The sequence below is a fragment of the Chelonia mydas genome, chromosome 16 (genome assembly GCF_015237465.2).
Source record: "Chelonia mydas isolate rCheMyd1 chromosome 16, rCheMyd1.pri.v2, whole genome shotgun sequence".
Classification (NCBI taxonomy): domain Eukaryota; kingdom Metazoa; phylum Chordata; order Testudines; family Cheloniidae; genus Chelonia; species Chelonia mydas.
In genome coordinates, this window is record NC_057857.1 from 16,098,017 (window position 1) to 16,119,131 (window position 21,115).

At 44.5% G+C, this 21,115-nt stretch overlaps 2 protein-coding genes across 6 annotated transcripts in view; both read left to right on the top strand.

Annotated features, from left to right (window-relative positions):
- On the top strand, positions 1 to 19,876 carry GTF3C5 (general transcription factor IIIC subunit 5). Of its 5 annotated transcripts, XR_006286112.1 has the most exons (13): positions 11 to 183; positions 1,004 to 1,223; positions 1,821 to 2,019; positions 4,962 to 5,157; positions 6,365 to 6,469; positions 7,062 to 7,176; positions 8,651 to 8,731; positions 9,265 to 9,362; positions 10,211 to 10,293; positions 11,871 to 12,013; positions 12,906 to 13,061; positions 16,806 to 16,948; positions 18,592 to 19,577. XR_006286112.1 is itself a non-coding variant. In XM_043530117.1 (12 exons), the coding sequence occupies exons 1-11, from the start codon at positions 37 to 39 to the stop codon at positions 13,055 to 13,057; spliced, it is 1,539 nt and encodes a 512-aa protein (XP_043386052.1). In that variant the 5' UTR covers positions 11 to 36; the 3' UTR covers positions 13,058 to 13,061; positions 19,739 to 19,874. The 5 variants fall into 5 exon arrangements, 4 of the variants coding, with proteins under 4 accessions (XP_037735417.1, XP_037735418.1, XP_043386052.1 ...); XM_043530117.1 differs by lacking the exons at positions 16,806 to 16,948; positions 18,592 to 19,577 and adding an exon at positions 19,739 to 19,874; XM_043530116.1 differs by having other exon boundaries at positions 16,806 to 19,577.
- The window catches only part of CEL (carboxyl ester lipase), an 11,522-nt gene continuing 7,216 nt past the window's right edge, over positions 16,810 to 21,115 (top strand). Inside the window, exons 1-3 of the mRNA XM_043530115.1 lie at positions 16,810 to 16,948; positions 19,739 to 19,889; positions 20,600 to 20,722. Coding sequence (XP_043386050.1) covers positions 16,910 to 16,948; positions 19,739 to 19,889; positions 20,600 to 20,722 — 313 coding nt within the window. The 5' untranslated portion in view covers positions 16,810 to 16,909. The remainder of the gene's footprint in view (positions 16,949 to 19,738; positions 19,890 to 20,599; positions 20,723 to 21,115) is intronic.

Below are 21,115 nucleotides of genomic sequence, written 5' to 3' on the forward strand. Positions count from 1 at the left end.
CGGGCGGCGGAGGCGGCGCGGCGGGGCCGGGGGGAGATGGCGGCGGGGGGAGGCGGGGAGCAGGGCTCGGCCGTGCTGGAGCTGCCTCGCGGCCCGCGGCTGGTGTGCGTGGAGTACCCGGGCCTGGTGCGCGACGTGGGCAAGATGCTGCAGACTCTGGGGGGAGACGAGGGGGTGTCCCGGGTAAGGGGGGCCCCGGGGGGAGGGCGAGCTCGGGGTAACCAGGCTTCCTGGCTAAAGGATGCCCGGGCGGCGGGGGCTTTCCTGGCTGGTTGCAGGCCTGTTGGGGCGGGTTCCTGGGTGAGGGGGTTCCCTGGGTGCGGGTCATCCGGGGTAAAGTGGGGATGGATCTAAGGGCTTCCTGGGGGAGGGGTTGTCCCAGTAAATCCCAGGGAGCGGGTGGGGGTGCGCTGCGGAGTGGGGCTGGGAACAGGGTGCTCTTGGTAAGAGTTGACTGGGTTACAGTGAGAAGGGCCTGGGATTTTTCAGAAGGTGGGAGGTGTCCTGGTTAACGGGACCTCAAGGGGAAGGAGGCTGGGGGCTATCCTAGCGAAGCAGAGGGCGAAGGATAGAGGGAGATGTTAACTTCGGAGGTGGGGGGCGGGGGGTGATGAAGGTATTTGTCGTGGATAAAGGGAGCCCTGGGAAGAGGGTCTAGAGTGCTGAGTAAGGGTGGATGATCCAGTTCAGCGCTTGCTGTGGGTGACCCCGTAAGGTATGTGTTGGGATTAGAGTAGGGCTCAGGTAGGGGTATTAGATAGACTGTAATTGGAGGGCAATGCCTTAAATAAGAGTGTGAGAATCTGTGGTTCTCTGGGGTATAGAGACTTGCTCTGGCCTGGTGCCCTGTGGAAAGGAGGTGATGGTCACTAAGGGAAGACAGGGATAGCGTTTTGGTTTGGAGGTTGATTGGGCAGGGGGCATGATTCAAAGGAAAATTCAGTGGGTTTTTTTGGAGGGACAAATTTGATGTTGAAAAGTGCTTACGCTCTTGGTAATGTAGATATATGCCGACCCTGGAAAAAGGCTCGAGTTGTACTTCCGCCCCAAGGATCCCTACTGCCATCCTGTGTGTGCCAACCGTTTCCCTACCTCCTCCATGCTGTTCAAGGTAAAGAGGAAGATCAGGAGGAAGCAGCTGGAAGCTGAAGGAGAAACCCAACAGGAAGTCAAGTTTGAAATGGAAGTTCTTGGGGTTGTCTCCACTGTTTACAAATTTCAAGGTAGTAATTTCATCGGACCATGTGTGTGGAGTAGTGACTAGCAGTTCTGGTGGGAAAAGGGCAGTGCTCCCTCTTGCTTGAGTCCAACAAACAGTGTGTTCAGAAAACCCTGCATGTCAGCCTTACAGCGCTGGTATCTAGGGACCTCAATGTGTGACCTGGATTTGATACCGTCCCCTTCTGTACTGTGACTTAATAATACATTGTCCTCTCTGCTGTTGCATTAGGTTATGGTGTAATCCAAGATGTTCTATAATGGATGCACCTATGCAGGAGGAAGGGGAAAAGTAGTAGTTTCATGTATTATTGTTTTTAGCCTTTAGTTGACTGCTTGGCAGATGTTTAAGATAAAGAAATAGAAAGTATTATGCTTTGAAAGTGAAAGTAGAACAAGGCTTCCAGGGTGCTTTTATGAATGCAGTGTAGGGGGACTGTGGTGCTGCTTCCCAACGTGAATTAATACCTAGCCCATTTAACTCAGCTCAGGAAACAGCATCTTCCCTGAGTGAGCTGTCTGAGGAAAGGAGAACTAGGTATTGTGCAGCATATTATTGTCTCTGATACACACCTTTTATCTTGACTTTTCCTTCCTCATAGGAATGTCTGATTTCCAGTACCTGGCAATGCATTCTGGACCTGATAGCAAACAGATCTCTATGTATGACAAGGTCTTGATGCTCAAACCAGAAAAGGAGGAATTCTTCAATAGGGAATTGCCCCTCTACATCCCCCCACCTATTTTTTCACGTCTGGACACCCCTATAGACTATTTCTATCGGCCAGATGTACAACACCGGTCAGTGCCTTTTCTTGTGATGTAGTAAATAGTTACATTGTCTCTTGAATGAATAGATAATGGAAACCTTTTACTGGGCCAGCATATCACTTATAAAATCTGAATTTTCAAGTTCACTGGGAGGATATCCCTGCTTCATTACCTGAAAAAACCTCTTGTAGTATAACTGGCATGGTTCGGTAGTAAAGGATCTTTCAAAATGGCTTATAAGAAAAATGATGGGGTTTGATGACCTTGGGGGTCATGTTTTTTGTATCAGGCAGCGATCATGACCAAAGCATAGGGTGCTTTTGTTTTTTGTTTCTTTGTCCAGAGTCTATCTATGTAATTGAAATGAGAAAAAAATAGAATTAAAGTAACCAATATACCACTGAGTGAGTGTTTTTTAATGTGGAATCTGTGTTCTTTCAGAGCAGCATTTTAAAATATCTCACTCACATGCCTCATCAGGGCAAACGGCTATAACCGATATATGCCTTTGTTATATCTCTCTTTCTGTGTTAGCTTTGTTTGTTTCAATACAATATGGACAAAAATACTTGGAAGGTAGCATGGGCTAAATGAGGCTCTGAAAGTCAAGAGCTCTGCCACTAGCAAGCTTGTGGTCTTGGGCAAGTCACTACTTTCTGTTTCCTTATTCTTGTTCTGAAATAACTGAGATGATAATTATAGTCACCTGCACAAAATAGGTCTCTCCAGAGTGGAGATAAGGGGTTGCTTAGTTGGCGCTTGTGGCCTATTAAGTTGTTTCTGGTTTGAGTTTAGTGGACTTCCTTTGTATTTGGGGGGGAAAAATGCCATTGTCACAGAGATTTTTTTAAAAAAAAGGAAGAAATGGGTAGAAAGTATACTGTGCGGAAGTAATCCTGCACTAGCCTACTGGGGATTGAACTAAGGAGCCCTGTGGAGAAACCTTGCACTGTGTAAGAGAGAGCCATTGATGGGATCATGTTTTGGGAAATACAGTCTGGTGGATAGCACTGCAATCTCACCTCACTTTGCTTTCAGGCAGTCTCAAAACAAACATCAAAAATAGTCTGCCGTATCCTAGAGAATTGTGCAGTATGTAAATGTGGTTCTTACTGGAAAAGTATTAATGTGATTTCAAATCTCTTTGTGGCAGAGGACTTCCAGCTTGTGGCATTCAAGGTTCTGAGAAAAAGGAAGGATAGCCTCATAGTCAAGGTTGTGGATTAAGACTCCAGAGACCTGGATTAATTTCACTCTGTCACAGACATTCTGTGAGATCTGGGCAAATCACTTGTCTGTGTGCTTCAGTTCCCAATCTGTAAAAGGGGGATAATAGCACTTCCCTACTTCACAGATGTTTGTGAGGAAAAATACAGTATCAACTGTGAGGTGCTTTGTCACTACACTGATGAATGCCATATAAGTACCTTAGATAGATAGGTTTTTCCCTCAGAACCACAAAGAGTTATGATCTCACCTGCGTGTCCATTTTCCATCCCATGCATTCTCTTCCCTAAAAGCCTTCTGTCACTTTAAACCCAATCTAAAACTATAACAAAATAAATCTTTTAGGGTTTTTTTGTTTTAAATTTCTACTCTTCTCCCACTATTGAGATGCAGCTTGAGACTATTTGGCAGCTTCTTTCTCTCTCTCCCCCTCCCTAGAAATTTTGGCAGGTGAGCTGAGAAATCCCATTTTAATAGCTGCTTTAAAGCTTTTTGTTTCATCAGGCACTCTTGGCGGGCTCCCAAGTGAAACTTTGGGTTGAAGGTCTGTTGCATCTAAACATAAGAGAAAATTTCCACTCCTAAGAGTGGGAGTTGGACACTGCATGGTAATGTGAAGTTGTATCAGTTTGGCCTTTTGGCTGGCTTCCACATGTTCCCAGTGAACTGGAGGTTGATGGAGAGTGGTGCAAGTGCACATGCCATGTGTTGTTGGGCTCGCATTCACTGGAACTGTTTGCTTCTGTGACTTTGTTTGTTTTGCCATAAATAAAAATGAAATCTGTGATGTCTCCCACGAGAAACATCTTTATTTTTCTCACTGTTGTCCTTCATTTGGGCTAAAAAGTGCAAATAAATATAATCTGATCCAGGATTGAATTTTTAACTGCTCCATTGCCTTACCTCCCTGTATATCCCTGTACTCTTGGTGACTGTAGCAATGGGAACATAGAGTAGGTACCCATGGAAGCTAAGCCTGCCTTTGTGGATTGAAAATTCTGATTGAGTGACTAACATGTAATGCAGAGGTCCCCAAACTATGGGGCACGCACCTGTAGGTGGGCGTGGAGGAACATTCAGAGGGGCACAGCAGGCTCATGCCAGCCCCCACCCGGGGGGGGGAGGAGCGGGGGGAGTACCGCCCCAGCTCTGCTCTGGTCCTGCCCCCAGCCGTGGCTCCGGCTCCTGGCCCCATCCCCAGCCTCAGTGTGGCTCCGTACCCAGCTGCAGGCCCCTGTCTGTGGCTCTGTTCCCAGCCTCGGCCCCCTTACCTTGTCCGCATCCCCCCGCCCCTGAGCCGCATCACCGCTCCCGGCTCCAGGGAGGCGGCAGCGGGGCGCAGACCCTCAAAAATTTGGGGACCACTGGAGTAAGGTTTATTTCAGTTAATATCAGTGCATGGAAGCTCTGTCCTAGGGGTATTGGACATGGATCATAGTTTTCTCATTGGAAGAGTGATTCTCAACTTTTTCACTCTGGACTACTCCATAAGGGAGTCTTTAATGGTGACCTAGCTTGGACTACCCAAATCCATGTTTACTTGGGACCCAAATATCTTCCAACCCTAGATCTTGAGGGGCAAAGGGCTAGTTCAGAAACCCCTTATTCTACCTAATGCAATTCCCCACCACCACTTTTTCTAAGACCAGAAAATAAACTTATTTTCCACGTGGTTCAGTGGAGGCCACTAAATATAAAAGAGGAGGAGGAAGAAAGTATGACTAATACTTTGCATTGCTTCTTAGGGATGGCTACAACAATCCCCAGGTGTCTTGTGAGAACCTGATCGGCCTCAGCAGAGCACGTCGACCACACAATGCCATCTTTGTGAACTTCGATGATGATGACATCCCCACTAAGCCGCTAGAGCCTGCAGTGCAGACCTGGAAGAAAGTGTGCACCAATCCTGTGGATAAAAACGTGGAGGAAGAGCTGAGAAAGGTACAGGCCAAATATCGGGGGAAGGGACTGGACCAAAAGCCACCCCCTGTGCACAGTGTGTGGGAGAAACTTCATCGGCTGCCTTCAGTGACTTTTTTGACTTCCCGGAAAACTGCTACCTACAAGGATTTATTTTATATATCTGTGTTTAACATTATTTACAGACCTCCACAAAGGATTCTAAAGACTGATCAAGGTGCTGTATTATAAATGTGATGGTGAATGAGACAGTGTGGTCTGATCATTAGAGCAGGGAACTGAAAGCCAGAACTCATGGGTTCTGTTTATATTTCTGCCTCTTATTTGCTGTGTAATTTTGTCAGTGTTTTATCCCTCTCTCTGTTTCTTGATTTGTAAAATGGGAATGATAACACGGATGTACCTGGTTATAATATTTAATGTTTGCCAAGTCCTTTGAAATCTTGAGGTGTAAGGTGCTATAGAAATATTAGATCCCCAGGACACTTACAATTCTCATTGCCAGGAGTTTTAGGATTCTTCATGGTTTTATGAAAATTCTATTGGTAGCAAGAGTAAATACACTGAAGGATAGGGCATGGCTTAAACCATCAAGGAGAAGCTATAGTTATCCTAAGTTACTTGAAACCTGAACAGCCAGGTGGTACATCCATTACCTTCTTCCACTTCCCCACGTATTTTAAACTTTGAGTGAATTATGTGTTCTTAAATGTGAGATATATGGGATGAAAGTTTATCAGGAGCAACTCTGTTAAAGGCAGTGGATGTCATGTGTCTGAAACCCTACCCATAGCTCTGAAAATGTATCCTTTTCATGTGGGCATATATTGTGAAACCATATCTTTCAGTTTGCCTGAGCCTTCCAGCTCTCAAGCCATTCAGGAGCAGAGCCCGACTATTGTACTGAATTTTCTGGTGTGTTTTTGTTGATGGGGACAGGTCACTGCCTAGGGTCTAAGCTGAGACCACTGTTCATTTCATGTGCTACCCAAGTCAGTATTTGAGCCTGTCTCTTCAGAGATGAAAGGCAGGCTTGTTCCCTCGCTGTGCCAACATCCCTTAAATAAGGCTTATTTTTAATTTTCTCTCCATTGCCATCGTGCTGCACTGTAGAAATGTGGTGACAGCTTTTAGTCTGGGCCAGAGGCTGTAATAAAAAGCAGATTCCCATTAGGAAATCGAAATTGGCATTATTAACACTTACTCTCCACTTTGTGTGTTTCTTTAGCTGTTTGAGATTCGTCCCGTCTGGTCTCGGAATGCTGTAAAGGCCAATATCAGTGTCCATCCGGACAAGCTTAAACTTCTGCTACCGTATTTGGCCTATTATATGGTGAGTTTCTTTGTATACTTGCTGTGCAGCGTGTTCTTATTTGAGGCAGACTTGGGGGCAGAGGGATGAGAGGACCAGCTGGATGTCTATGGACAATTCCTGGTTATCTACTGTTCAGATTCCACTGTCTGGTACCCAAAGCTTTGCATTAAATATCCTTAAGTAGGAATTCCAACTTTTTTTGGGAGGGGGTGGAGAGAGGAGGAAAATCTTGCTTCCAAATGGAACCCACGCATAGTTACCAATTAAAGCAATGAGTGATGCAGTGGCTTTGTGCTTCTGTTGGTTCTGGTCTGCCTTACAGTTATAGTAACAAACAGTCAAATTGACTGTCCATCTGGAAATGCTAGCAGGAGCCCTCAAAAAAAGTCTGCTGTGAGCTTTGGACTTCATTTCTGAAATCATAAATATCTGCAGCATGTAGCCTTCCTTTGCCCAAGGTTAGGTGTTAAATGCGTGTGTTGAAAGGGGGAAAAGAGGGAGGGAGGGAGGATCTGTAAAATAAATATTTTTGGGTAACACTGTTGCGCTCATTAATACTCTGCATCTCTGTACTGTCTCCTGTAACCACTCATACTCTGTATCTGTGCAGCTCACAGGTCCCTGGAGAAGCCTGTGGGTTCGGTATGGGTATGACCCCAGGAAACATCCCGAAGCAAAGATTTATCAAGTCCTGGACTTCAGAATTCGCTGTGGAATGAAATATGGTAAAATGGCCCAAGCAAAATAGATTTCACTCTCTGCCCCCCCCTCCTCCCCCGCAGCTCTTCTGTCATCTCTTTCCATTTGTTTTTAAACCCTCAGAGCCTCTTTCCTCAAGCTTTCTGTTCGCAGAAAGGTGCGGGAGAGGAGGTCATACCGGTGATTGTTTCTGAATTTCCTTCCCTAGAATCTATGGGGGCATCTGATAACCCAAGTTAGAGGCGCAGAAGGGACTTTTATTTGGCCACTGGGCATATTCCAGGCCTAACAAAAAGCTCCTCAACTTCCTTCCTCGTTATGTTCAAAACACAAATGCGTGTCAGTGGGATATCTTGTTATCTTCCTTCCCACTCCAGGACCTGCTACAATTTCAGAAGGGGGAGACATTTAAAATGCCACCTAAGGGTTCGTTTCTTTGTCATTTCTTCCACTTCCAGAAGGGACCAATTGGGTGACTGTTACAAGGATGACTTGTCCATCTGGCCAACTAATGCTGGAGAAGCAATTTCTTTTAAAAAAATAAATAATAATAATAACATTTAATGCCACCAGCTGGAAAAGCACATAAGACTTGTGCAAAATGGAGGAATGTGCATTATGAACTCAAGGATGCATCTGGCTCTTATCCATCCTCATCCGCCCTACAAAAAAAATCCCATAGTGCCCTATCAGATGCTACAGACAACACAGTGAGAGTTTAAGATCTTTTAGCTCAGTGGTTCTCAAACTTTTGTACTGGTGACCCCTTTCACATAGCAAGCCTCTGAATGCAACCCCCCTTATAAATTAAAAACACATTTTTTTATATATTTAACACCATTATAACTGCTGGAGGGAAAGTGGGGTTTGGGGTGGAGGCTGACAGCTCGCGACCCCCCATGTGATAACCTTGCGACCCCCAGTTTGAGACCCCCTGTTTTAGCTTATTTCATTGCATGAGTTTTTGGTTTATACCATTGTAACACATCTGGGGTGTGTTGTTTTTACCAATTCGTTTGGCCTATTTAAGTTTAGTGCAGGGCTCAGCTCTGTACAAAACACCTCATTATATTGCATTTTCGTACTTCAGTTTCATACGTTCCCTGCCATAGTTTTAGATGTGTGATGTAAATTTAGGTCTCTCTTTTTGTGTGGGGGGGGTTTCGATACAATAATGATAGTGCTTATTCTTCAAGGATCTCAGAGCTCTTCACAAACTACTAAATCTCTAAGTATTATTATCCCTGTTTTATAGAGGGGGAAATTGAGGTCCAATGACCATGCAGTAAGTCAGTGACAGGGCACATCTTCCCACCTTGTCATGTTAAATAGCTTTATTTCCCTGATCTTTCTCTCTCTCTCCATCTTACCAAAATCAACAACACGGTATTGGTTGGCTCTCCTTTCAAACCCTAGTCCAACACCCCGTGTTATAAAAACTGGAATATTCTACAGGATGCTGATCTCTGTTCAGAAACTGTTTTCTTTCTTGGCCTCCAGGTTACGCACCTAGCGACATGCCCGTGAAAGCAAAACGCAGCACATACAATTACAGTCTGCCCATCACTATCAAAAAACCAGGTATGCCGAACAGGCAAAGGGGTTGGAAAAAGGTGCGCAGCTTACCGTGGCTTCTTCATTTCATCTTTTCGTTGCTGTTGGTGGGTGAAGAGAACACAGTTCAACTTATTTCAGTAGATTTTTGGGGTTTCCTTTATCTCAGATCGCGATATATGTGCCCTATTAAAACCTGTGGAAGTGTTGCCCTTTGAGGCATGTCTTAAGACATGTCTGGCTGAGGGAGCCAGGGGTAATAATGGGAGGTGAGCGATCAGAAATTAGAAAAGGGGTCTAGTTGAATGAGGCCGTATCAGAAACACTTCCCAGTAGCTGCAGAAATGGTCTGCCTGCCAATACAACTGCCAAAAAACAGGGTAGAGGGAATGAAGTGGAGGAATGAAAAATGAATGTTTACACTAACTTTTGCTATGCTGGCTATTTTTCTGCTGCCAACAAAGTTGAACTGAAGTAGAGAAACAGCTAAAATCCTATACTATGCCATGAAGTGCAACCTATTGTGCACTTCAGGAATCTTCTTCCTTTATGTCTTTCAGTAAGTCACACGGTCAGTGTACAGGACCTAAAACATGGGCTGGACACATCGAATACATCCAATGCAAAAAAACCTGCCTCCAGCAGGTACAAACTTAAAGTAGGTATTACTCTCTCCTACCAAGAGCTCGGAATGGTATAATAGGAAGGGGATCTGTTATGGTTTGTCACTCTTTTGGGGGCGGTGTTGACCCAGATGTACTATGGGCATTGATACAGATTTTACTTGGAGATGCAAGTGACTAGCTAAGAAGAGCTCTCTGTAAACCTGAAAGCTTGTCTCTCTCTTCAACAGAAGTTGGTCCAGTAAAAGATACTGCCTCTCTAGCTATCCTTATGGTAGACTTAACCTGAAAAGCCAGTAGTCATCCACATCACCTCAAAGTTTGCTGTTGTTTTTAATGTCTTTTCTAAGTATGGAAAGTCATACATTCAGCCCTTCCCTTGAATGTGACGTACATTGCATTTCAGGAAGCAGATTGTGGAGTGCTATGAATAGCAAACTCTTAAGCCCGTTATGGTGCATTTTCAGATTGCTCTGTAGAATCCAGTAAAGCAAAAGAAATAAGGGAACAGGGTAGTCTATACTTTTGCCATTCTCCATTTTCTTGTAATGGCAATTCCTCCCCCCTCCCCATTTTGAAGTAACAAACTATGGGTGATAGTGTAACTGTTAATAGGTGTGAATCGTTTTTTCCACAGAACTTTGCTGTGTTAGTTCTGATTGCTGTGGCTGGCAGGCTGCAGTGCAGTTCTGCTGCATCCATAGTCTGACTTTGTCCTTTACTGCACACAGACTCACACGCTCTCTCACACTCCTCTTTCTGCCAGGGAACTGAACTCTTATAGGAAATGCCTGGATCCTGAAATAGCTCTTAAGGAACCTAATGTATGGGTGTGGAAATGATTTGGAATGCCCATTGAATCTTTGTCTTTGCCTCCTTCTAGGACTCCATCTATATCTTCCAGGAAGGAGATCTGCCTCCATATCGACAGATGTTCTATCAGCTCTGTGACTTGAATGTGGACAGGTACTGCACCTGATTAGCTGGATCTTTTGACAAAGGGAGATTTTGCAGATGATTGATTACAAAGGCCACCATTTGTGCCCAACCTCCTATCTTTCTCCTTGACCCGGATGCTTAGGAGATTCCTAGTTTCTCAACAGACAGACTTTATTTACACTGGAAATTCCTTCCCAGTAAAGTTGTATGAGCTAGCAAAGTATACTTTCCCAACACGTGTTTTGGGCCTGATCCCAATCCATTGAAATCAGTGGGGAAACTCCTATTGACTTCAACAGGAGTAGGTTAGGCCCTACTCCCATTGGATAAATATTTAACCTGCAGAAGGAAAAACAAATTGTCACATAATTCTGGGGAAATGCACTGTTACTTTAGTTTGGATTTTCATGTACACATGTACCCCTATAGGTTTAAAAATATACACTACAGACACTTAATGTAACCAACTAGCCATCACATTTAGAAAAGCATTTTATTTACAGTCTTATCATTTCCCTCTGCATTCATAAGATGCATATGATGTTACAAAGGGATAGGGTAGACATAGTTGAGGTACGATAGGCAAGTAGAACAAAGCACAGCCAGAGAAACCTACCTGAGAAAAAAAGCATGGCATGATCTAGTGATTGAAGCACAGGCTTGGGACTCTTATTGGTTCTGCAACTGACTCATGCAATCTGAGTGAGTTACTTAATCTGTCTGAGCCTCATTCTTTCCTTCTGTACATTGGAAATAACTTTCTTACCTTACAGGTGGTTAGCAAGTAGAGCCGAGCGAAATTTGGCCTTTTTGCCTTGTGGGAAATTCTGATATTTAACAAGTGTTTTCATCTCAGTCTGGGACAAAACATTGGAATATTGAAATTTTTCACAGAACAAAATATTCTGAAAAATTCTGATTCTTTATTGTCTAAACCATTTGAACAATCAAACTGATTTGAAACAAAATGTTTTGGGTCTTTTCACCAAAATGAAATATTCCAGTTTGGATTGAATCAACCTGAAATGAAATATTTGGTTTTGATTTTTTTTTTCACAATAAAAAACTGAAAAACTTAGGCAAAATTTAAATTTTCTAATGAAAAATTTCAGTTTTGCAGAAACTGCCTTTTTCTGTTGGAAAATTCCCAACGAGCTCTACGATGGAGGTCTTATGTGTGTGACATGCTACGAGATCCTTGAGGAGAAGCACTACAAACTTTATTACTTAATCTGTTTCATGAATGCAACCCTGAATCACACTGATTTTTCTGGTTGCAGGGTCTTCCAGTGACTCTGAAAACTATAGCAGCAGGAGTTTTAACTCCTGCTAGTGCCACTCAGGCTGGACAGGTCATAGGGCAGGGACCAGATGAAGAGCAGTCCACTGACCCTCCAGGTTGGGGGTTGAGTAATAGGTCAACAGCGTAGCCTTGTAAAAAGCTGAGTTATAGAAACACAGCAGTGTGGCCGTTCGGGCAAACAGCACAAGTGATTGGAACGATGGAGCCTTGTTCGTGCCCTGCGTGGTGTTTGGCGGCATAGGAAGGTTTCAGAGTCAGATCTGGCTGCCGGAGGCTGACTCTTTTCTTGCCGGCTATTTAGCTTACAGAAAATCATCCATCGGAATGACGGCACGGAGGCAGAATGCACAGAACGGGACGGGTGGTGCCTTCAGAAGACCAGTGATGATCTGAGGGATACCATGTCTCTGATGATAAAGCAGATCATCAGATCCACCAGACCCGGTAAGGATGGCTCTGGGGTTTTGAGCCTTGGAGGGTATGTTATAAAAAAATGTTTCGAGACACTAGGGGGCGTGTTGTTGGGAGCAGTTGAGTCTCAGTGTTGCACTTTGCAGTAGCGTCGGGAACTTGTCTGTTCATTTCCTGTTGTAGATCCCCTTCTCGTGTGGTAGGAGACTCAGTCTGCCTGGTTAGATGTAGGTGGCTAGATTCTTCACTTGCAATGTTATCATGATGTGCAAGTTGATGTCATCAACCTGGATACCTGCAGGACACCTGCTCTTCTTAAAGCTGCACTTGTTAGGCCATTGGAAAAAGACCTAAAACTCTGTGGCACTGGGAAAATGTAACTAGATTTTGCCATTTGAAGACCAGCAAAGTGAATGGAGGCATGAGTATGAAATAGTTGGGGGGTAAGAACCTCCCAGCTTTGCCTTCCCAGTGTCATCGTGGCTAGGTTTTAAATGTCTTCTTTCCATGATACTCTTACTCATGTTTTTATAGTTATTCAAATTGGAGGCATCTGGATCTTTTCATTAATGTGTTTAATTTAAGAGCATACTGTAATAGAGCAAGGACAGGAGAGGAAAGTCTCTTGTCATGGTCCTGGGCCAAACCAATTTCCCAAGGAATTAGGTTAGTCTCAGTTGGAATGAGATGCACGATCACTCTAAATGCAAAACCTCCTGGCCTTGTTCTGTTAGAATTCCTGGCACAGGAAAGCTGCTTTTGTTTGGTTTTTTTATTTGGTTTTATTAAGGTGCCTGACTTAACTATGATCTTCATTTTTACATCTTCTGGCTGGCTCTGTTAATCTTATCTGCAAACACGTCCCCGGTTTTAGTGAGGAGGGAAGTCATGTCGACATCTTTTCTTCTTTCTCTTTCTGACTAAGCTCTGTTTTCGAGTACGTCGAACACCGAAGATGGCAAAGAACAGCTGACGTACGATTCTGGAGAGGAAGAGGATGAAGAAGAGGAGGAGGACTTCAAGCCTTCTGATGGGAGCGAGAATGAAATGGAAACAGAGATCCTGGACTATGTGTGACCCAGTGAGCGAGCAGGATGAGGCTGCTTGGGGCTTTTGTTCCTTGAGCCCTGGGGGATATGGAATCATGACCAGGCTTTCGGGAAGATGCTAACCAAACTCATGGCTCACGGGATATGGTGCTAGCAGTTGTGCTAAGTACTCTGAAGGTCCAGGCACTAAAGATCACATTTTCACAGTGCTGGGGTGACAAGCATTTGTAAAGGTGGCATTGTGGGATGCTGGCCCATTGCCAATCCCAGGCAACATGCATGGCCGGCATTTACTCTGGCAGTTTTTTGGTCAGAGCGGAGCTGGTTGGGATTTCACTTGCTTTGGTTCTCTTGGCCATTAGATTGTTGTGTTTGTTTTCCCTTCCCTCCCTGTGCTTACAAACTGCAACATCTGATCCCATCATCAAAGGGATCTGTACTTCCCTTTGAGACCATATAGGTGTTCCTAGGACAGCCATTGTGAGGGTATGTTAGTGTACTGTCTCCTCTTACCAGAAGTTGAGAGCCTCTTCATCCTTGCTAGCTCTGATATGTCAGAGACTTCAACAAGTGCTGAATCCAACCCAGATCAGAGGTGTTCCACTGGCCTCTTGGGCCCAAAGTGTTAACCTTTCATTAGAACCATTGCAGGGAATGTGTGAAGGTCACACCATTCTAAACCTAGTGTCTGGGTCAGTGGGAAAAACTTCAAACAAAATTAATTCTGTATCGAACAAGGTCATTGCTGATTCTTAATTGAGAGGCTCTGGAGAGTGTCATTCGGGCTGGCTTAAATCAAACGTGGAGTCTATCCAATGGGACATGTGCGGGTATCTGTAATAACTTTGCATATGCATGAGAAGCAAACAGTAATTTCTCTTGGGGAAAGTCCATCTCCCCATGAAACAGAACCCCCTGTCTATTTTTCTAATAAAACTCTTCTTTTTTTCAATAACACATTCTTTCATGGATTTCTGTGTAGATATACATAGTACAGCCAATATCCCCAAAATGATTTTGAGTCAACAGAAACATTTTGGTAAACTGGACATTCATTAGGTAAGTGATTCTGATTTGAGAATTTTAACTAAGTTGGATTAAGAGAGTTCATCTAAACTGAGTTTTACTTGGTGGTCAGATATAAACTGAGACAAAGATCCAGGTCAGACTGGTAATTCACTTGAAGTAAGGAGAAAAACCTGAACTAGATTTCTGTGTGTGTTCTTCCCTGTAAAATGCACTGATTGGGTTCACATCCTCAGTTTGATGGGTAAAGATGAGAGAGAAGTTCAGGAAGGAATTCCATACCTCGCAGTTACTGGGATGTGTTGCCTTTTGCTCTTCTGAGTGGGAATGGCAAGGAGTGGAAGGTTGGACATATGACCAGGGAAGAGTATAAAAATATTGCTCGGGCATGTAGGAAAGATATCAGGAGGGCCAAATCGCACCTGGAGCTGCAGCTAGCAAGAGATGTCAAGAGTAACAAGAAGGGTTTCTTCAGGTATGTTGGCAACAAGAAGAAAGCCAAGGAAAGTGTGGGCCCCTTACTGAATGAGGGAGGCAACCTAGTGACAGAGGATGTGGAAAAAGCTAATGTACTCAATGCTTTTTTTGCCTCTGTTTTCACTAACAAGGTCAGCTCCCAGACTGCTGTGCTGGGCATCACAAAATGGGGAAGAGATGGCCAGCCCTCTGTAGAGATAGAGGTGGTTAGGGACTATTTAGAAAAGCTGGACGTGCACAAGTCCATGGGGCCGGACGAATTGCATCCGAGAGTGCTGAAGGAATTGGCGGCTGTGATTGCAGAGCCCTTGGCCATTATCTTTGAAAACTCGTGGCGAACGGGGGAAGTCCCGGATGACTGGAAAAAGGCTAATGTAGTGCCCATCTTTAAAAAAGGGAAGAAGGAGGATCCTGGGAACTACAGGCCAGTCAGCCTCACCTCAGTCCCTGGAAAAATCATGGAGCAGGTCCTCAAAGAATCAATCCTGAAGCACTTACATAAGAGGAAAGTGATCAGGAACAGTCAGCATGGATTCACCAAGGGAAGGTCATGCCTGACTAATCTAATCGCCTTTTATGATGAGATTACTGGTTCTGTGGATGAAGGGAAAGCAGTGGATGTATTGTTTCTTGACTTTAGCAAAGCTTTTGACACGGTCTCCCACAGCATTCTTGTCAGCAAGTTAAGGACGTATGGGCTGGATGAATGCACTATAAGGTGGGTAGAAAGCTGGCTAGATTGTCGGGCACAACGGGTAGTGATCAATGGCTCCATGTCTAGTTGGCAGCCGGTGTCAAGTGGAGTGCCCCAGGGGTCGGTCCTGGGGCCCGTTTTGTTCAATATCTTCATAAATGATCTGGAGGATGGTGTGGATTGCACTCTGAGCAAATTTGCGGATGATACTAAACTGGGAGGAGTGGTAGATACGCTGGAGGGGAGGGATAGGATACAGAAGGACCTAGACAAATTGGAGGATTGGGCCAAAAGAAATCTGATGAGGTTCAATAAGGATAAGTGCAGGGTCCTGCACTTAGGATGGAAGAATCCAATGCACCGCTACAGACTAGGGACCGAATGGCTAGGCAGCAGTTCTGCGGAAAAGGACCTAGGGGTGACAGTGGACGAGAAGCTGGATATGAGTCAGCAGTGTGCCCTTGTTGCCAAGAAGGCCAATGGCATTTTGGGATGTATAAGTAGGGGCATAGCGAGCAGATCGAGGGACGTGATCGTTCCCCTCTATTCGACACTGGTGAGGCCTCATCTGGAGTACTGTGTCCAGTTTTGGGCCCCACACTACAAGAAGGATGTGGATAAATTGGAAAGAGTCCAGCGAAGGGCAACAAAAATGATTAGGGGTCTAGAGCACATGACTTATGAGGAGAGGCTGAGGGAGCTGGGATTGTTTAGTCTGCAGAAGAGAAGAATGAGGGGGGATTTGATAGCTGCTTTCAACTACCTGAAAGGGGGTTCCAAAGAGGATGGCTCTAGACTGTTCTCAATGGTAGCAGATGACAGAACGAGGAGTAATGGTCTCAAGTTGCAATGGGGGAGGTTTAGATTGGATATTAGGAAAAACTTTTTCACTAAGAGGGTGGTGAAACACTGGAATGCGTTACCTAGGGAGGTGGTAGAATCTCCTTCCTTAGAGGTTTTTAAGGTCAGGCTTGACAAAGCCCTGGCTGGGATGATTTAACTGGGACTTGGTCCTGCTTTGAGCAGGGGGTTGGACTAGATGACCTTCTGGGGTCCCTTCCAACCCTGATATTCTATGATTCTATGATTCTATGAATAAAATATTCTTTGTACATTGACTGCACCTTCTGCATTCGATCAGCTTGAGAAGTTGGAAAGAAAAGCAGTAGGAAGGAACTCAAATTAGAAAAGACTTCCATGGCAGTGAGTAATTCACTTCTCCATGATAATGCATGTTGTCCCTGCCAGGCATTTACTCCCACAACTTTGCAGTCATCAGCCGGCTTTTGATTCTGCTCATCAAGAGAGAGTGTGGGGACAGAAACACACAGCTTCAGATGCTTGGAGGCTGGGACCTCTAGCCATGAACATGCTATTGGCTTGCTGAATTTCTGACATTCTGTCATAGAAATTAAAGATCTCTTGGGACCTATTGAGTCTTTTATTCTCCATTCTCCAATCCCCAACCAGTGCAAGATTGTTGCCTGGCCTATAGTACGTTTTCTAATGCATGGTTTAGCCTAACTTTAAATGTAACGTACATGGGCCTTCTTAAGGAGTCTTTTTCCTTCCCGCATAGAACTCTTATAGACATGGAACTCATGAAACAGTTGGCTTCCAGCCCATAACAGCAACAGCTGGAGGTCTCTCATACTCTAGTGCCAGTTATCTACATTTTCAACCATGAAATGGAAGATTTGGCTGCAGCCAGGTGAGTTGCAGGTGTGCGCGGTCTCTGCTGGTTCTCACGGCAGCGAGAAGGGCGTTCCGCAGAGTGCGTGGGCATGTGCCAGTATCTGCACGCCTATTCAGTATATATAGGCACATGTGCTGGGACAGGCTTGTCTAGCACGCATCATGTGTCATTGGGAGGTTCTGTGCTTTGCCCTAGCCTGCTACCTTGGAGTAGCAAGGGCTACAACAGTAAGTATGAGGTAGTTCATTGATGCATAACCATCAGTGTAAAGGTAAATTGTGTTAGAGTGAAAACAGGCTGCCTGGTTAGAAGAAAAATGTGCTTTTAAGGTTTTGTATGCCATTAGCTAGACGAGAAAACAGATGTTGTAGCTATTTTGGATAGTTACCTAAGACTTCCATTAAAGGAGACCTGCAAAAGGGGAAAAAGGGGGCTGTGTCCCCTTGCTATTTTATAGTATATAAAGGGCTCCAACCCATTTTTTCCTTTCCTTTGCAGTTCTCCTTTAATGTATATCTCGTTGCCTACTACCTCTCCGATATAAACCATCGTCTGCAGCACTCCACTTTCCGGTTTTTCTTTCTTCCTCTTCATTTTTCTGAGTAAGAAAAGGAATCTATTAAGTGCGGAAACCTTGTTGGTACTGCAATATAAAGATCGCAAATCTGAATGCACACCTATTTGGGAAATACTCATTTTAACATTCCAATGGAAACTTTACACCTGTTTTATACAGAGTTCTACGTTTAGCCATTGAAAATACTATTAAGGGGTATGTGTGGGTGATTCATTGTTGCCATTAGAACCTTAATGTTTGCACTTCCTGATTCATGGATTTTCCATTTTTTTTCCCTTTTGACCAGGATTTAAAGAACAGAAACAACTTTATCTGTGACGCTATAGTATTGTTCAATACTGATTTACGCAACTCAGTATCTTTTAAATGTTGCCACTTTAGAGATACCTAAAATATACCTGGAGCACTGTGGAGTTAATCAATAGTTGCAGGCAACAATATAACAAAACAAACTGTTTTTATTTGCAATGTACTTTAAAATATATATTCTCAAACATACCATTGACCCTGCATGCATCCAAAACTCATTGAAATTAGTGGGAATTTTGGGCATGCCAGGAATTTAGGTTCAGGCACAATGTAACTATTCCAGAGTGGTTTGTTTTTAAATATCATCTGTTTTAATTCTGTATTTAACTTTGCTGCCGATTTTTTTTTTTATAAAACAAATTGAATCTCTTTCCCACCAATTGCCTTAATACATCAGTAGCTGAACAGACCTTAAGTCAACTTTCCAGCACAGTGAACCACTTAGATACAGATGAGATGACATGTGGAAAGTTCCAACCCAAATAGAGCATTTTTGAGAAAAATTTGATCAAGTACACAGAAAGGGCTGGTTACCATGGTATCTGAGTTGAAGCATACCTTATGTGTGATATATCTAGAATCAAATACAAGCAAAATAAGTTTTAACTTATTCTTCGATATTATGCATTCATTTGGGACAAATTTTCTGTTCTCTCTACTCCTTTGTACCGTTTTGTGAATTCGGGAAAGCAACGGAACTGCAGGGCAGCCTTCAGAGTAGCTGCATAAGGGATATTCCACATCCTGTGTGTGGCAGAGCCCTGTCTTATGGTCTTCCCACAGAGTCTGAATGGGCATGTCAGGAAGGGACGTGAGGGACAGGGAAGCAGTTCTACAAACTGTGTTGATCCACCAGCCAAAACACTTGTGTACTGGTGGGCTGTGGTTAAGTAGGAAGGCAAAGTAGCAAGGGGCTGGTTTTGTTTTTAACTTTGCATAAAGTAAATAATGGAAATGGGCAATTCCAGCTACTGAGTGTAGGCAGCTAACGTGTACCCAGAGTGTTTGAATTGGGCTGGCCTATGTTTCTCTTGCCAATGCTCATCTTCCCCTTCCTGGTATCTGGGTAGCTTTCATCCAATGAAAAGAGAGCCACCCAGCCTTCTCTCTGCTGTGTCTCCCTGAGCATGCTCAAACTTGTTTGAGCAGCTCCTGCCTCCTCAGTAATGTTGAAGGGTAGGATTTATTCTTCTGTACAGCTCCTGGCGCAATATTAGGGAGCCCATTGTGATAATTTTTGGCAGCAGGTGGTGGCAAACATTTACCTTTTGCATATCATCTGTTATATCTTGACTGTAAGATTCTCTGCAAAGTAATTTAAGGTCCATTTCTGTTCGTTATGAGTCAATTTCGCTTCTTCTGTAGCCCTTGAAATGGCCAGTTGGAGTAAGTCTGATACTTAGGCTCCATTGAGAATCCCAGTATGTGTTGATATTCAAGGGGATCTGGGTGCTTGACTCTCCTTAAGCTTCATTAAAAATCCCAACCCTTGTGTTGCACGGGCTGGTATCTTCAGTATTGCATAAAACAACATTTAGTTCAAAACTTTCTTGCTGGAACTCCCTTTGACTTCATGTCACTCCTTTGCTGTATCTCAACATCCCCATCTGTAAAATGCAGTCAGGATTTATCACCATCTAATATTTGTAAAACGCTTAGAAATGCCTGCTGGATAAAATCCTGAACACAAGTGCAAGTTATTCATTAACAGAGTGTGGCGGTCATTAATTTTATAAAGAGTCTTCAGAGGATGCTATTTCAGTTGAAGTCTGGTTAGGAACACCACTACTGTGGAAACATGCTGTTTTCATAGCGAATGCATCTTGGGGCTGAATGATTGGGGAGATTTGTGTTTCTGCTGTGAATTCTGCCTATCTACGTTCACGGGAAAATGTTTGCTGTCCCCTCTCTCCTCTTGGCATGTGTTTAGCTGGGTGTGGTGTACACTGAAGGAGGTTTTGTTGAGGGCATCAGTGAAAAACTGGGTCTCTTTGGTGACTACGTCGATATCTTCAAAGGAATCCCTTTTGCTGCTCCTCCAAAGAGTTTTGAAGACCCCCAACAACATCCTGGCTGGGATGGTAAGACACACATTTAGAATGTCTTTCGTTTTCTGCCCTCATCCCCAGAACATTTTAATTCTCATACCATTTTGGAAGCCTGGTTTGTTTCCCCAATACTGCATTAGCCATCTTGTTGAGTATCACAGAGGCCTCCTCTGCGAGGGGCTCTGGCTTTCATACCCCTGCTGGTCAAGGGGTGGCTACCAATGATTTTATTTGGGGATATATTTTGCTCCACCCTCATGAACGTCAAAGTTCTGTTCCCCTTTTCTGTCATTGCCCTTCTCTGTGGCATACCTTGCCTCAGCGGTAACATACTGCATTTTCATTCAGGTGATCAGCTGGGCATGTTGTTGCATGCAGGAGCTGGGTCTGGTGTTGCTTTCATTCACTAAGTGAATGTCACTAAGATGTTGCCCGGGCTGTTAGAAAGATTGATGATTGTAGACAGGAACTCTGTGTGTGGAAGTGCCGGGACAGAACTAGGAACCTGCAGATTCTGTGGCCACAATTCCCAAGGTTCCCTCAAGCTTAAAGTGGTTGTAGCTTCTGCAGTCTCGTGGGTATGAGGTGGCCAGTTAGAAAGGGGGTGTCTCATCACAGCTATTTTGCTAGTTGGAAACAATGCCATGGCGGTGAGTGAGGGCCGGGAACGGGACCTGAGTCACAGGCCTGCAGGATGGAACCGAGGGTTCTAAAGTGGGATGTTGTTTTCTCTCTCCTTGTAGGTACTTTGAAGGCCAAGGAGTACAAAAACCGTTGCCTGCAGGTCACGCTCACCCAAACCAGTACTCGTGGGAGTGAGGACTGTCTTTATCTGAACATCTGGATCCCTCAAGACAGGAAAGGAGGTACAGGCATGATGGTAACACTAGGTGATTAGGGAGAAGGTTCTCTGCAGGCCTGAGCAGCTCTGTGTTTGGCTGCCCATCCCTGACAGACTCCCCTGGGGCTGTCAGTCTGCAGTCATGTATTCTCCCCAACTCCACGGGCAGCAGTGGACGCCTCAGGGTATGGCAGCTACAGCCCCCGCTCCCGTTATGGTGAGTTCTCTTGCAAAGCACTGTGTTTCTGTGGAAATGACCCTCCCTGCAGGCTCTGGGAGGATGGATGGTGATACTAGAGACAACACTGAACCCATTTCCATGGAGAGCTTGTGCTTCTCTTGGCGAGTAGAGATTGGAGTTCCATGCTGGGTGTCTCTTCTGCACTGTATTGCTGCCCCAGGCTCCTTTAGCCCTGAT

Bases quoted from the DNA above. Each gene is read 5' to 3' on its own strand.
- GTF3C5 (XM_037879489.2), top strand. From the start codon at position 37: ATGGCGGCGGGGGGAGGCGGGGAGCAGGGCTCGGCCGTGCTGGAGCTG. The intron at 8,732-9,264 runs GTATGCCGAACA...TATGTCTTTCAG, and splicing joins CATCACTATCAAAAAACCAG to TAAGTCACACGGTCAGTGTA. The intron at 12,014-12,905 runs GTAAGGATGGCT...TTTCTGACTAAG, and splicing joins CATCAGATCCACCAGACCCG to CTCTGTTTTCGAGTACGTCG.